At 38.0% G+C, this 13,605-nt stretch overlaps 1 protein-coding gene across 1 annotated transcript; it reads left to right on the top strand.

Moving 5' to 3' along the window:
* Positions 1-2,162: 2,162 nt before the first annotated feature.
* Positions 2,163-13,049, top strand: LOC149819859 (uncharacterized). The gene is made up of 14 exons (XM_089983104.1): positions 2,163-2,878; positions 2,973-3,059; positions 5,223-5,332; positions 5,597-5,647; positions 5,903-6,074; positions 6,212-6,532; positions 6,704-6,907; positions 7,008-7,484; positions 7,593-7,802; positions 8,508-8,696; positions 9,741-9,904; positions 10,708-10,860; positions 10,989-11,067; positions 12,313-13,049. The coding sequence occupies exons 1-14, from the start codon at positions 2,480-2,482 to the stop codon at positions 12,739-12,741; spliced, it is 3,045 nt and encodes a 1,014-aa protein (XP_089839230.1). The 5' UTR covers positions 2,163-2,479; the 3' UTR covers positions 12,742-13,049.
* The last annotated feature ends 556 nt before the right edge of the window (positions 13,050-13,605 follow it).

The following is a 13,605-nucleotide window of genomic DNA, read 5'->3' as shown; positions in this document are numbered from 1 at the left end:
CTAACGAAAATGAAGAAGAAAAGAAGACTGTAAAAAGTGATGGCCGGCAAATCCCCCTTTGACGCCCACCAATGATTGAACCAGACATTCGATTTATAGTTATCTCCACGAGATAGGAACGAACCCGAAAAAGTTTTCTATTTAACACAAGGCAGGAACGAGAAGGCGGCCATGTGTTGTAGCACAAGCTAAAAACAAAGGCGAAACATGCAAATCTATATACGGGGAGCAGAAGGACATTTTTGTTCAACGCATATCTATCTTACGGGAGGACATTTTCATCAAAAGCATATCTATCTTTTTTATATGTTATTTTATTATAAAATCATCGTGGGCAACATTGGAATATGAATTATCATGGGTCCCAAGATATTCCTCCATACACACCGAAACAAGCGAATTTGTGTTCCGGGGAGAACACACAACACCCTCTCATGAAACGGGGATAGAGGCGGGGAGAAAGGTTAAAATCAAAACTCGTGCGGGGATGGACTTACGCTTTCTCCCTTCCCTTCCCGCCCCATCCCCAATCCTTCTAAAGATGACAATGGGCCGAGGGGAAAGAGAGCCCCGCCCCACCTCGTCCAGTTCGGACCGGGGATGGAAGACATGAAACAGGGATGGAGCCTGGAAAGGAGGACATGAAACGGGGATGGAGATCCAAATTTTGAGACAGGGCGGGGGTGGAGACCTTGGTCCTCATCCCGGTCCACTGCCATCCCTAGGCACTCGAAACACAGTAGGTTCATTTGGAAATGCTAGATCATAACATGGTGGGCAGTTTCATTAGAAAGGAATGCGCGTGTATTAAGAAATGAGCGTTCGCATCCCGGGGCATTCACAAGCACATTTTCTTCGATGCACTTGCAATTGTTAAAGAGAAATGGGGCCACCATACTTCTACTTGGATATTGTCCCTGCCCACTTTACTCTCAACAGTGTGACCTCTGATATATGTTGAAACCTTCACTGAATTTTACTGAGAATAATATCTAATCTTTCTTTAAAAAAAATGATGCACTGTTTCTTATGAAAGAGGGTCTCAAAGAACATGAAACAAACAAGCATGACATAAATAAAAAAGGCTTATTTGTGCATAAATGGTTTCATTCGAACAACAAAGTTTGACAAGAGATAAGAATTGACTAGGTTGTTGAAAAATCCAGAATTGTAACATTGGCTTGATTGGTTCAAAAGAGTTGACAGATGTTTTTCATCCCAAAAACCCCCAAGGGGTTTCTTAAGAAACATGTTCTCTTTTATAAGTAAGAGTCTCTTTCCTAAAATGAGTGAAACAAACATCCTCATCAAAAATCTGTGGTGAGGCCCATGTAATAAATGCTAAAAAAGCAACTTTTCTATCAAAATAGGTTCACACCTCTACCAGTGAGAAAGCACTTTCCCTCTTAGCATCCTTTTAAGGAAAAGTAGCTTCTCTTGAGTAGGAGTGCAACAAAACATGGTTGAGCCAAAATAAAATTTCCTATCTTTCTTTCTTTGCACGAATGCGTTCAAGCTCTTCCTCAGTTTCTTAATTAAGTTAAGACCAAAATATCATTGATATTTTGAAAATATTGTTATTTTTATTGACAAATTTTTAAAAGATAATATAATGCCAAAAAACATATGACCTAAATATCACATTTTTATCACAATATGAACGCGATAACTTTGTTGTAATATTTTTTACATTTTTATTTATCATTGTCACATATGCTTTAGATGTTTCAAGTTTTATATATTGATATTTTTTGAGTTTTAAAAAATAAAAATTTTAAAATAAGATTTCCCAGCAACTAGTGGGCAAGCAAGGCACAAAGTAATTGACTGGACCCTCTACAATCGAATGCCCTAAACCATACGCACCAACTCAATCCTCCATGACCAGCTCAGGAGTATAGAGGTTATTATGTATAATTATAGGAACAACTTGATTAACTTAAGTTTGCAATTCTTGCTGTCATCACAAAAGGCCGGTCTCTTTTGTCAATTACAAATATATCTTAAATCTTTGTTTAAACCCTTCTGGCGTTCTTTTTTTATAGTTCTTTCCGAAAAAACAAAAAATAAAAACAGACCCATTTTGTCTCCTTCCGAGAATATATATATATATATATATATATATATATATATATATATATATATATATATATAGAGAGAGAGAGAGAGAGAGAGAGAGAGAGAGAGGATTGCTGAGTTGCATTTTAGCACAGAACACGTGAGCCCGTCTTCATATTCAACCCTCTCCAGTGAGGTGAAGTAAACTCCCAGGAAATAGATAGTCTACTCTCTAATTCTGCCATTAACTCTCTCTCTGTCTCTAGACTCGTTTACTACACTCGTCACTCGTTCTCATCCTCATAAAGGCGGCCGTGGGGAGAATCTGAACCCCCACCACCGCCCTTGTCTTCTTCTGCTTTTTCCTCATTAGTTTGGATGTAGAAGGCCCTCTTCTCGTTGAGATAACCATCATCCGAAGATGGGTTCTCTGGAAGAGCCTGAATCGAGGAGAAACTGGAAGAATGAGAAGTGGGTACCCATCAAAAGGTCGTCTTTTGGGAAGCGGTCGAAAATGGAGAGATCTCTCAGATTCGAGAAGATTGGTTACCTGCAGTGGATCTGCTCCATCTTAGTCTTCCTCTCTGTGGTCATTCTGTTTCAGGCTTACCTTCCCACATCTGTGGTGGAGAAATCCAGCGGCCAGGTGAGTGCCGGAGGGATGAAGCAGCTAGGAGACTTGAACTTTGGGGATGGGGTTAAGTTTGTGCCGTGGAAGATGATGAGGAGGTTGGAGATAGGGAAGAGGAGTGGGAACTTGGGGCTGAGTGGGACGAAGCCGAGGATCAGAACGCCGATTAGGAAGCCCCTGATTGCAATTGTGAGTTTTGTTTTTGTGGGTTTTGTTTCAGTATGTGTTGTCTTTTTTTTTTTTTGTAATGATGTGTTGGATGTGGGGGAGGTTTTGGGTGTAGGTGTTTGCAGATATGTTGATGGATGATGTGCAGCTGTTGATGCTTAGTGTTTCTTCTGCCCTGCAAGAAATAGGGTACGCAATTCAGGTATTTACACGGATAAGAACTGTTCTTGTTCATGGTGTGTGCCAAAGTTGCTTGTGGTTGATCCATGTGAACTGAGTATAGGTTTCATGGGAAGGGTTTTGTTTTAGTTGGTTTTCTTCTGATTGTGCAAAGTTTGTCTTACTATTTCATGGTCAAGTCCAAGTTGATTCTCCGTGAAATTTAAAGTGCAATTGTTGACTGAGATTTTCCCTAATTGCTGCTTATTTAGAAGATCATATTTTTTGCCTTAAGGTATTTTCCCGTTGGGACTTGAAATTGAATTGTCAGTAGCTGGATGCTGCTTAGTGTTCATGAAGCTAAAGGAATTAGGCGATTACTTATCACTCTCTTGAGAGATGTAATCGACTCATTTCCTAGACAATTATCCTGAAATTTCCTATTAAAGTTCACGGGACCAGTGGCCTAGGAGCTGATGTCCTTTAGTATGTGCAAGGTTAGAATTTATAGGTTATGTATCTTCTTTTATTTGTTGAATTACAGAAACTTAATGTTAGTTTAATTTGTGGATACCCGTGCCATGGTATCTATTAGGGGAACTACTATACCCTTAGAACTTGACAATGAATTTCCCATCAATAACATGTGGATATAATGTGGCTATTGACACAATTTATCATGTGATTTTCTGTGATCTTGATGGGATAATAATTAGATGTAGCTTTGAAAATGGTCTTCATTTTTGTACACGCAGGAAAAAAGATTTTTACTCCAGGTGGAAATGCTGGTCCTAGTACATGGGGCAGGCAGCCATGGAAATTGTGGATGTTTTACCGGATTTCTTCTGCTATTCATCTATTTTCCTTATTGACAAACACAAAAAACAATAGAATTTGAATCCTCCAACTTAAATTCTGAGCTCTTAAATTTGACTTCTTGCTATGATTCTACCAAGAATAGTAGGGCCTATACTTGCAAATCTAACAGCATGAGTTATGATTCAGGAAAATGAATAATGTACCAATTGTTAGTTTCAATCTTCTAGCCATATTCATAAACGCAATTGATATTGTTTAATGGTAGCTATGTTAAAGTTGGACCTCTTGCTGGTTTCGAAAAGGTGGATAACTTCCACAAAAGAAGCAGAAATTAGTAAACATCAAATATGAATTGGATTGATAGATCTTCACTTTGATATTTATTGACTGGACTATTATCTTGTCCAATTCAAGTCAGCGTAACTGACCAAAGTTAACTTGTTTCTTTATAGTAATTTTCCATGTTAATCGTTATACTCTATGTCACATGGGTGCGGGTGTGGAGCAATTTCAAAAATTTTGGACACGGGGACACGGCTATATATATATATATATTTTTAAATATATATATATAACAATAATAAGACTCGGTCAAAGTTGTGCCCATTAGGGGACACAGCTATATATATATATATATTTGTTTTTTTTAGTTTTTTGCCCTAAAAAATGGACAAAAATAGACTCCATCAAAGTTGACCGAGTCCAAAATGTGGACGGACTCGGCCCCGGTGTGTTGACCGAGTCCGACACTTGGTTGACCGTGTCTGAAGCCGCATCCGTGTCGGGGCGTGTCGACGCGGGTGCGTCGACCCCCTAGCCGAGTCTGTGTGACATAGGTTATACTATACCATTGTCTGAGCGATAATGAACCGAACTAGTATTGGCACTGGTTTACGAGACTTGTATAACCTTGAAGACTATTTAGGAACATACCTGAATATCTGATAAGCTTTGTCTTCTTATATCTGATAGATATGTTACTCTTGCTGGTTCCTGCAACTGTGAAAAGTTTGTATCAACTAGTGCATACATCCAAAATATCTCCTTGAAGAACTGTTTTCAACATCTGATCATTATAGAAGGCTCTTGCTAATTTTTGCTGGGGAAGAACTCAGATTTTCAAGTGTCTGCAGCCTTACCTAGGTGGCTTTCATTTTTTTGAAAAAAAAAAAACAACTTGGTTCTTGTCATTAAGTCATCATTTGTGAAATGGCAATTGTCAGTTTTCAGTATTTGTTCTTCATTGCTAATTGATTTCATTTTGAGAATTTACATGATGAAAATGGTGAATGACAAGTGATTCAACAAAATATTTTCTTCAAAAGATAACTCACTTTGCTTTGTGAAATGTGAAGCAATACAAAGTATTAATTTGCATATGCCATAGGTTTTTGCAGTTGAGGATGGTCCTGTTCATGCTGTATGGAGGAACAAACACATTTCTGTTAGTATTTTGCAAGGAACCAACAAGTCAGGAACAGCTGTAGATTGGCTCAAGTAAGTTATTGTTCTTCGGTATTATTAAAGAATTACAGATCTTATATACGCTAGACTTTATAGTTTATACATGGTGAGCTATTCTTTGTTTAAGTAAGTTATTGTTGTACCTGATCCTATTCTTCATTTTATTTTCCTTTTTCTTTTCTTCTAAAGAGGTGGATTATGATCCTTAAAGTTATACTCTGCAAAGTCTTCCACAATAAAATATATTTTGTTGTTTCATATGCAAGCTAATGCATGATTAGTATGTCTCATGTGCAGTTTTGATGGTATTCTTATCAATTCTCTTCAGGCTAGGGGTGTTCTTGCAAAGTGAGTATGCATTTCCTGTTGGCTGTTATGAAAAGTCATATTCTTTTTCATATGGTTGTCTTATTGCTACTGGTTCTATTGTACTTGAGGAGTAAATGATGTTTTTCTTTCCTTAGTTACGGCGGGACAAAATTTCTAGAATATGCATTCATTGTGCTGGATCCAATTATCTCTTTCCTATGCACTTTCTCCCAAAGATCTGTCGTTGAACAAATATTGCTGCTCTTTAAGGAATAAGTTTCATATCTGCAACAGTTTTATGCAGGAGCCCTTCAAATCTATACCTGTGATATGGACAATCCATCATGGGGCACTATCACCTCAGTTGGCAGAGAACAGACCAGATGAGAACTCTAAATTCATCAATGAGTGGAAACAAGTCTTTGGTCGAGCTACAGTTGTAATCTTTCCTGACTATGTTTTGCCGGTAATGTAGTGTTACTGCAGGTCATCTCTTTCTCTGTTCATTAACATCTGAAGGGTTTGGAGTTCTGTTGGTTGTTAGGAGTCCTTATTTATACTTTTGAAAATATTATAAACTTGGTTACTTTTCCATTTGTGCAGATGATGTATGCAGCATTCGATTCTGGAAACTACTTTGTTATCCCGGAATCATCTGGTGAATCATGGGAAGCATCGACATTTTTGGCCCTCAACAAGGGGCGTGATGTACGAGCTGAGATGGGTTACAGGACTGATGATTTTGTTGTTGTCATTCTTGGGAGTCAATTTTTGTACAATGGTATTTGGTTGGAACATGCACTTGTTATGAAAGCCTTAGTGCCACTTCTTGCAGAGCTCCACACTGGTAACATTTCCAGTTCATCTCTGAAAATTGCTATTGTGAGTGGGAATTCTACAAGCACCTACAAAGTGTCACTGCAGGTATAGTTAGAACAGTGTTTACATTATTTTGACAAATTTGCAACTTTCTTTCTTATTTGAAACGTAGCATCACTTCGCCATTTGGATTTTAGTTGTGAAGTTATTATGCTATTCTCGATAATTTTTATATAGGTGAAATGATTTCAGTCATGAAGGTATATGATACTGCAGGCAATTGCTCTGAAATTAGGTTACCCGAGGGCTAATGTACGACATGTTGGCAGTGACGAAGATGTGAGCAGTTTTCTTAGCATATCTGATCTTGTAATATATGGAACATTTCACGAAGAACAATCCTTCCCATCTTTTCTCATTCGAGCAATGTGTCTTGGAAAGCCAATTATTGCTCCCAATCTCGAAATGATCAGAAAACATGTACGTTTTATCAGCTCCATTTAAAAAGTTCCTATTCCTTTTTCATCGTAAATTGCTTCACAAAAGATGTATAACAGTGCAGCTGCTATGATGAAATCAGATTGATGACAGGGTCAACGGATTTCTTTTCCCGAAGGAAAATATTGGCTTGCTGACAGAGGTGCTGTTTCAAGCAGTTTCAAATGGAAAATTATCTCTTCTTGCTCAAAATGTTGCATCAAACGGAAAAAAGAATGCAACAAATTTTATGGTTGCAGAAACTGTTGAAGGCTATGCAGCAGTACTTGAAACCATTATTCAGTTGCCATCAGAAGTTGCATACCCAAAGACCGTCAAAGAGATCCCTCAGCTGGTGAAAGAGGAATGGCACTGGCAACTTGCCAATGAAGTTGACCTCAAATATTGGAAAAGAAGTTCCAGCTTTGCGGTCCTGGTTGGGGAATTCCAGAATCATAGTCATGTGGTAGGTTCTGTAATCCCCAAAAGTGTGATAGATGAAGCGTTCTCATTTACTGATTGGGAAGAACAAAACTCTATTGAGATGGCTAATGCTAGAAAGAAGAGAGAAGAAGAAGAGGTATATTGATGCCCTGGTGATTTTCTTTTCCTGAGCCATTGTCTGGATGTAGCATTTAGCTAATCGTCATTCTTTCCTCTTGTCATTATGATCTATTAAATATTTCAGTTGAAGGACAGAACTGATCAGCCTAGAGGAACATGGGAGGAAGTATATCGGAATGCAAAAAGAGCAGATAGAGCCAAAAATGAATTGCATGAAAGAGATGACAGGGAGCTTGAGAGGATAGGCCAGCCTTTGTGCATATATGAGCCTTACTTTGGGGAAGGTGCCTGGCCGTTTCTCCACCAGAGATCCCTTTATCGTGGGATAGGCCTGGTGAGTCTTTTGCTTGGTTTACTAAAGTTACTATGACCTCTTCACTACTTGAGACCTCAGATACAGCACAATTTAACTTCATCTCAAGTGGATAGCTGATTTTATGCATTTTGTCATGACCTAGTCCTGCAATGTAGAGTACCAGATTAGTCTCTTGGAAACTGAACTCTCTTAGTGGCAGTGTTTATGCAAGCCCCAGCACATTTCCCCATCTTATTGGATGTTCCAGTTGATTCAGACATGTAGGATCAGTGTTTACATGAATACCAAAAGCTTGTTTCCATGCTAGTCAATTTTACAGTTGACTTAAACATGTAATTATGTAAAATTGTCTACTTGCATGAGCACCAAGGCCTCGTGTATATGTTATTTGATGCTACAATAAAAAACTGTAAACATAGGATCAGTCTTTCCATTAGCACCAATATGATCTAATGCCTGCAACCTTATCTTTTATATTGTCAGCCTCTAGTGAAGTTTCTCCATAAATGCTGAATTGGATGACCTATGACACATACAAATATCTATGTTACTGGGATCCGGTATTGCAAATTGTTTGGAATGCTGATGGATGCTCATCTTTGCCATTTATGAAAGGAGTAAAATCTGTCATCTATAGTTTGCTAACATAGGGTTTTATCTGTAGAAGATGCTTGACTGGTTTGTGCTCCATCTAATCCTTTGGTTTATTCAAATGGGTGATAGTCTACCAAAGGCCGAAGGCCTGGAGCCGACGATGTAGATGGACCTTCTCGTCTTCCACTCCTGAATAGCGCTTACTACAGAGATGCACTTAGTGAATATGGAGCCTTCTTTGCTATAGCTAATAGGGTGGATCGTTTACACAAGAATGCATGGATTGGGTCTCAATCTTGGAGGGCTACGGCCAGGGGGGTATGTTTTGAATTAATTTTTTATGAATTGGTACTCTTTTTTTTAATTATGAGTGATACTTTCAATATCTATTACAAACCATATGATGTTTGTGTAGAATGGGATGCTCTCTTTTTTTTATTTTCTTACAGTGTGTATTTCAGTCCTTTGACTTAACAACTATTGAAACCTTTAACTTATAATTTCGGGCAACGAGTCCTTACCATGAATGTGTGATTTCTATTCTGATAACACCTAAAATGGCAGCATAGCAAGAAGATTTAGTTTTTAGAAGAGAAATTACAGTTTATCAAGTTATGGAGAACAGTCAGTATGAATAACATCATATCAGATAGAACATAATTGGTGTGTATATGAAGGGAACACTGAGTGATCTAAAATGATATAACTTGGAATGCCTTTGGATAGGTATTGGCTCTTGCAGGCATTATCTTGTCATATAAAAGCAAGAATCTAGCTTTTCATAATCATGCTGTTTTTGCCTTTGTTTTGCTTCTCTTTCAGCTTTGACTGAAGAATATTTCTAGCTTTTTATTTCACTTTCATTCTGATCCTTACAATAAATCTTGTTGTTTTTAGTTTGATAGCACATAAAATGACTGCTTACCACTATAAAAAAAAATAAAGTTGATTAAATATGTCCGTCACAGTTGATTGGAGTACAAAAAAAGCACACAATATGAAACCACCATCCCGGCATGAATGATAAACTAGCAAGAATCTTGACTTGATCTATGCACGAATGTGTGTGGGTGGGTTGGCAGGGGCTGGTGAGGGGTGGGGAGAGGGATTGCACGGCAACTGGCAGGTTAATGTGTCTTTAAAATTAAAACTTGAGGTTATGAATTAAAATACCATCATCCCAGAACATACAAGGGATTTGATTTTCCATGAATCAATAGTTGTCTTGTGAGATGGTTATGCTTTCTTTTTACAACTCTTATATTATAAGTTTCATTTGCTGAAAATTTGTTGACTCCTCATCTAACTTTATCATATGGTATTTGGAATCTTTTGCTGACATCCGATCATCACCTCAAACAGGCTTCCTTATCTGAGACTGCTGAAGGTGCACTATTAGAGGCAATTAAAACTCACAGACATGGGGATGCTCTCTATTTCTGGGCCAGATTGGATGAGGATTCAAGAAATCCAGCTCAACTGGATTTCTGGTCTTTCTGTGATGCTGTAAATGCTGGAAATTGCAGGTACCATTTACTTGCAAAGTTTTATGCAGCGTTCAGGAATTCTTGATCAACATATGGTAATATTTAAAATGAGCAGGCCATAGATTTATGTCTTTAAAATGATGAGGGCATCCTCAACCTTTATGTGAGCCAGTATTATGACCATAACAGATGGAAAACTTTTCTCTTTTATTTTTTTTGGGGGGTAGAGAGAGAGAGAGAGGCAGGAGTGTATGGAAAACTTGAGAAAGCAACATTACATTCAACAGGAACCGTTCGCATAGACCTCGGAACTCCATTTTGAGAGAATATAATGTCTTCTGATTTCATCTCCTCATTGTTAACAAATTGTAAATTCTGTCCTATTCTTTTTGGTCCATGTCCATCTTAAAGAATGAAATTCACTGGATATCAAGTGGGCATTGTGACATTTCTGTGGAGATTCATTGAGAAAATTCTGAGTTGCATTGAGCTTGGATGTTTCCCTTTCATTTCATGCAACTTGTTTGGTGCCGCTCAGAATCACTTAGTTTTCAAGGGCTACTTTGAGACAGTTTCTTTTTTTTATGAGGAACCTTTCTGATAACCGGGTCACCTAATGGGTCACCTCCCTGCGAGGTAAACCCGAGTGGGGTCACCGACACCCAAGCCCTTATGGCGCCCACCAGTTAAAGGCACCCACACACCCGGTGGGAATTGAACCTGGGACGAAGGGGTCAGCACCTTCTCCCCAGTCACACACTTGAGGAAAATAATGCTTTTACTTCATCAGATTGAGGGAAATTTATCTGACTATACTTTCTGTGACAACATATATTTCTTAGGTTTGCAGTTTCTCAAGCACTTAAAAGGATGTATGGTGTGCAGAAGGATTTTGATTCTTTTCCGTCCATGCCTGGTGATGGTGGTACTTGGTCTGTGATGCATAGTTGGGTTTTGCCAACAAGATCATTTCTTGAAATGGTAATGTTTGCAAGGTGAGAGACATGAGCATTTGCACTTCACCGCATGGTGTATGATTTTTGCATGCATGCAGTTGCCTCAACTGTCTATTCCCTTTTCTTGTTGCCATATTCATTGTGCTAAAGATGTGAATCATTGACAGGATATTTGTAGATGCATTGGATGCAGAGATATACGATGAGCACCACAAAACCATGCAATGCTATTTGAGTACAAGAAAGGTACTTTATTTATTTGAATTGAGTGAATTCTTGTATGTGTGATATTTGCAGTGCTTATTTCCTTTATCTACTTGTTACAAACTATGCTTGACAGCCATAAATTTTTTCCCCTATTGGTGCATGTTGTGTAATTATCTGTTTTGGACCTTTGGTTAATGTTGTCACTTTTTACTATAGTTCTTAGCACAGTGACAAATAAGGCGAGATTTATGAAAATCTTGCAATAATATCACGAGAAATTGCCTGAAAGTTTAAAACGGCAATTTCTCGCAAGATTTTCAAAATATAGAGGGATTTATGAAAAAAACACAAATACCGCGATTTAAACATGATATTTACGTTTTAAACGGCTATTTAACGTGAAAAATCATGCATTTTTATCTTTAAATAATTTTTATTAATATTTTCTTATAAAAAAATATTTTTTATATTTTAAAATTTATTTTTTATTGCCAAGATTTTGCCAAAAAATGCAAGATTTATGAAAAAATTTCAATTTCTCACGAGTTTTTGAAAAATGAGATTTTTCTGATAAAAGCATTTGTCACTCGTTCTTAGACATGATAATTCACACTAGTCTTCTCTCTAGTACTTCTCATGTCCTTTTGATTCCTGTTTCATTATCTGCTAACATTGCTTTAACTTGATGTGGTAACCTTTGTCTCTATAATGAGGGGAAACTACCAATATGGTTCAGATAACCTATTACGGTCCGAGGGGTGCCACATTGACCATGGCCCTGTTTCAGTATTTGTGGTGTAAAACTCCATGAGTACTCCCTTCTTGCTGACCGGGGTTAGTGTCCTGTTGACTTTGGCCTGGTGGCGAGGGACACAACCCCCGGGCATCAAAATTGCAACGTCCTTCAACTTAAACTCCTTAAGCCTATATATATATATATATATATATATATATATATATATATAGAGAGAGAGAGAGAGAGAGAGAGAGAGAGAGAGAGAGAGATCCTCCAACCAAAGGAATGTCCAAATTCTACGACCAATAATGCTCAGATGGCTCTTCTGTTATAAAAAATGATAAAACCATATAGTATGGTATAGCCACTTAGACAAATAGGTTAGAGTTGCTCTTGTTTCTTTTTAGCTTTAAGTAAAATCCCTTTTATTGTTCACATGCAAGTCTCATCTTGTCATAAGCTGTGCAAAAGACGCATGCCCACACACACACACACCCAAATGTCTTTCAATGTGCTGCCCTCACGCTCATTCTCATTGATTTCTGTAGGACCGGCATTGCTATTCACGCTTGCTTGAGCTAGTTGTTAATATCTGGGCGTATCATAGTGCAAGGCGGATGATTTATGTAAACCCACAAACTGGAGCCATGCAAGAGCAACATGGATTAAGAAGCAGAAGAGGCAGAATGTGGATCAGATGGTTCACTTTTTCCACACTTAAAAGCATGGATGAAGAATTGGCAGAGGAGTCTGATTCTGATCATCCGAACAGGAGGTGGTTGTGGCCCTTGACCGGAGAAGTCTTTTGGCAAGGCATATATGAGAGGGAACGGAATATGCGGCACCAACAGAAGGCTGAAAGGAAACAGAAAAGCAAGGATAAGATTAGAAGGATTAGAAACAGACAACATCAGAAAACGCTCGGGAAATACATCAAGCCACCACCTGAGGAGGTGGCGAACACAACAGTGACGTGATCATTGTTGCAATTCTGGCAGCTGGTTGTGAAAATTCCAGTGACACCAAGGCGATTCTGGCAAGTTAAGTGTATTATTTCATTCTCTCTCTCTCTCATTTGGAAAGGTGCATGATGCTTATGATTGAATTTCTCCATTTTTTTGTATGAGCATGATGTTCATGGAGTGAAGAGAGATTGTAATATGTTGGATCTGCATCCTTGTAGCGCATGATGTTCATGGAATGAAGAAAGATTGCAATATGTTGGATCTGCATCCTTGTATGCGCTGTTCATGGAATGAAGAGAGATTGTAATTCTTTTGTTTCATATTCTCGGTTTCTAGCAAATGCTCCAGCTTGGGGATTGAATCACCATAGTGAGCCAACTCTATTACCACATTATCATCATCTTTAAATGTCATTAAACCATGATCATCATTGTAATTTGTTTCCATCATGATAATCGCATCTTCATACAATGCCATCATGACATGGTGTCCTATCATCATTGGCATCTTTGTAATCTTTATCTTTCATGCAGTGCCATCATCAGTTCATCACATGGTATCCTCCTATAATCAATGGTAAATATAAAACCGAGCTAACAAACCAAATTTGAAGGCACAAACTTAACCAAACTTGGTGTACGACAAAGTTGAGCCTTCTGAGTTGAAATGCGTGTTAACTCCTGGTACTAGGTTTAATCCATACCACTCATTTGATTGGCTCGGCTAAGATTCTTAGCTAGTTCATCTCAGTGGTATATATAGAGAGAGATTTTCTTTGTCTACTCCCTCAAAACTCCTTGGTTGCAAATATAAACAGTCATCAAATGAATTTAATGCTCATATTCACAGAAAATATACTCATTTCATCTTTAATAA

Source organism: Nuphar pumila, chromosome 12 (assembly GCF_984573655.1).
Source record: "Nuphar pumila chromosome 12, dmNupPumi1.hap1.1, whole genome shotgun sequence".
Classification (NCBI taxonomy): Eukaryota; Viridiplantae; Streptophyta; class Magnoliopsida; order Nymphaeales; family Nymphaeaceae; genus Nuphar; species Nuphar pumila.
Note: the sequence above shows the minus strand (reverse complement) of the source record. Positions and strands in the feature narration are given on the sequence as shown.

Excerpts from the sequence above, each read along its gene's own strand:
- LOC149819859 (XM_089983104.1), top strand. The coding sequence starts at position 2,480 with ATGGGTTCTCTGGAAGAGCCTGAATCGAGGAGAAACTGGAAGAATGAG. Across the intron at positions 6,533-6,703 it reads CCTACAAAGTGTCACTGCAG|GCAATTGCTCTGAAATTAGG; the intron begins GTATAGTTAGAA and ends ATGATACTGCAG. Across the intron at positions 10,861-10,988 it reads GAAATGGTAATGTTTGCAAG|GATATTTGTAGATGCATTGG; the intron begins GTGAGAGACATG and ends AATCATTGACAG.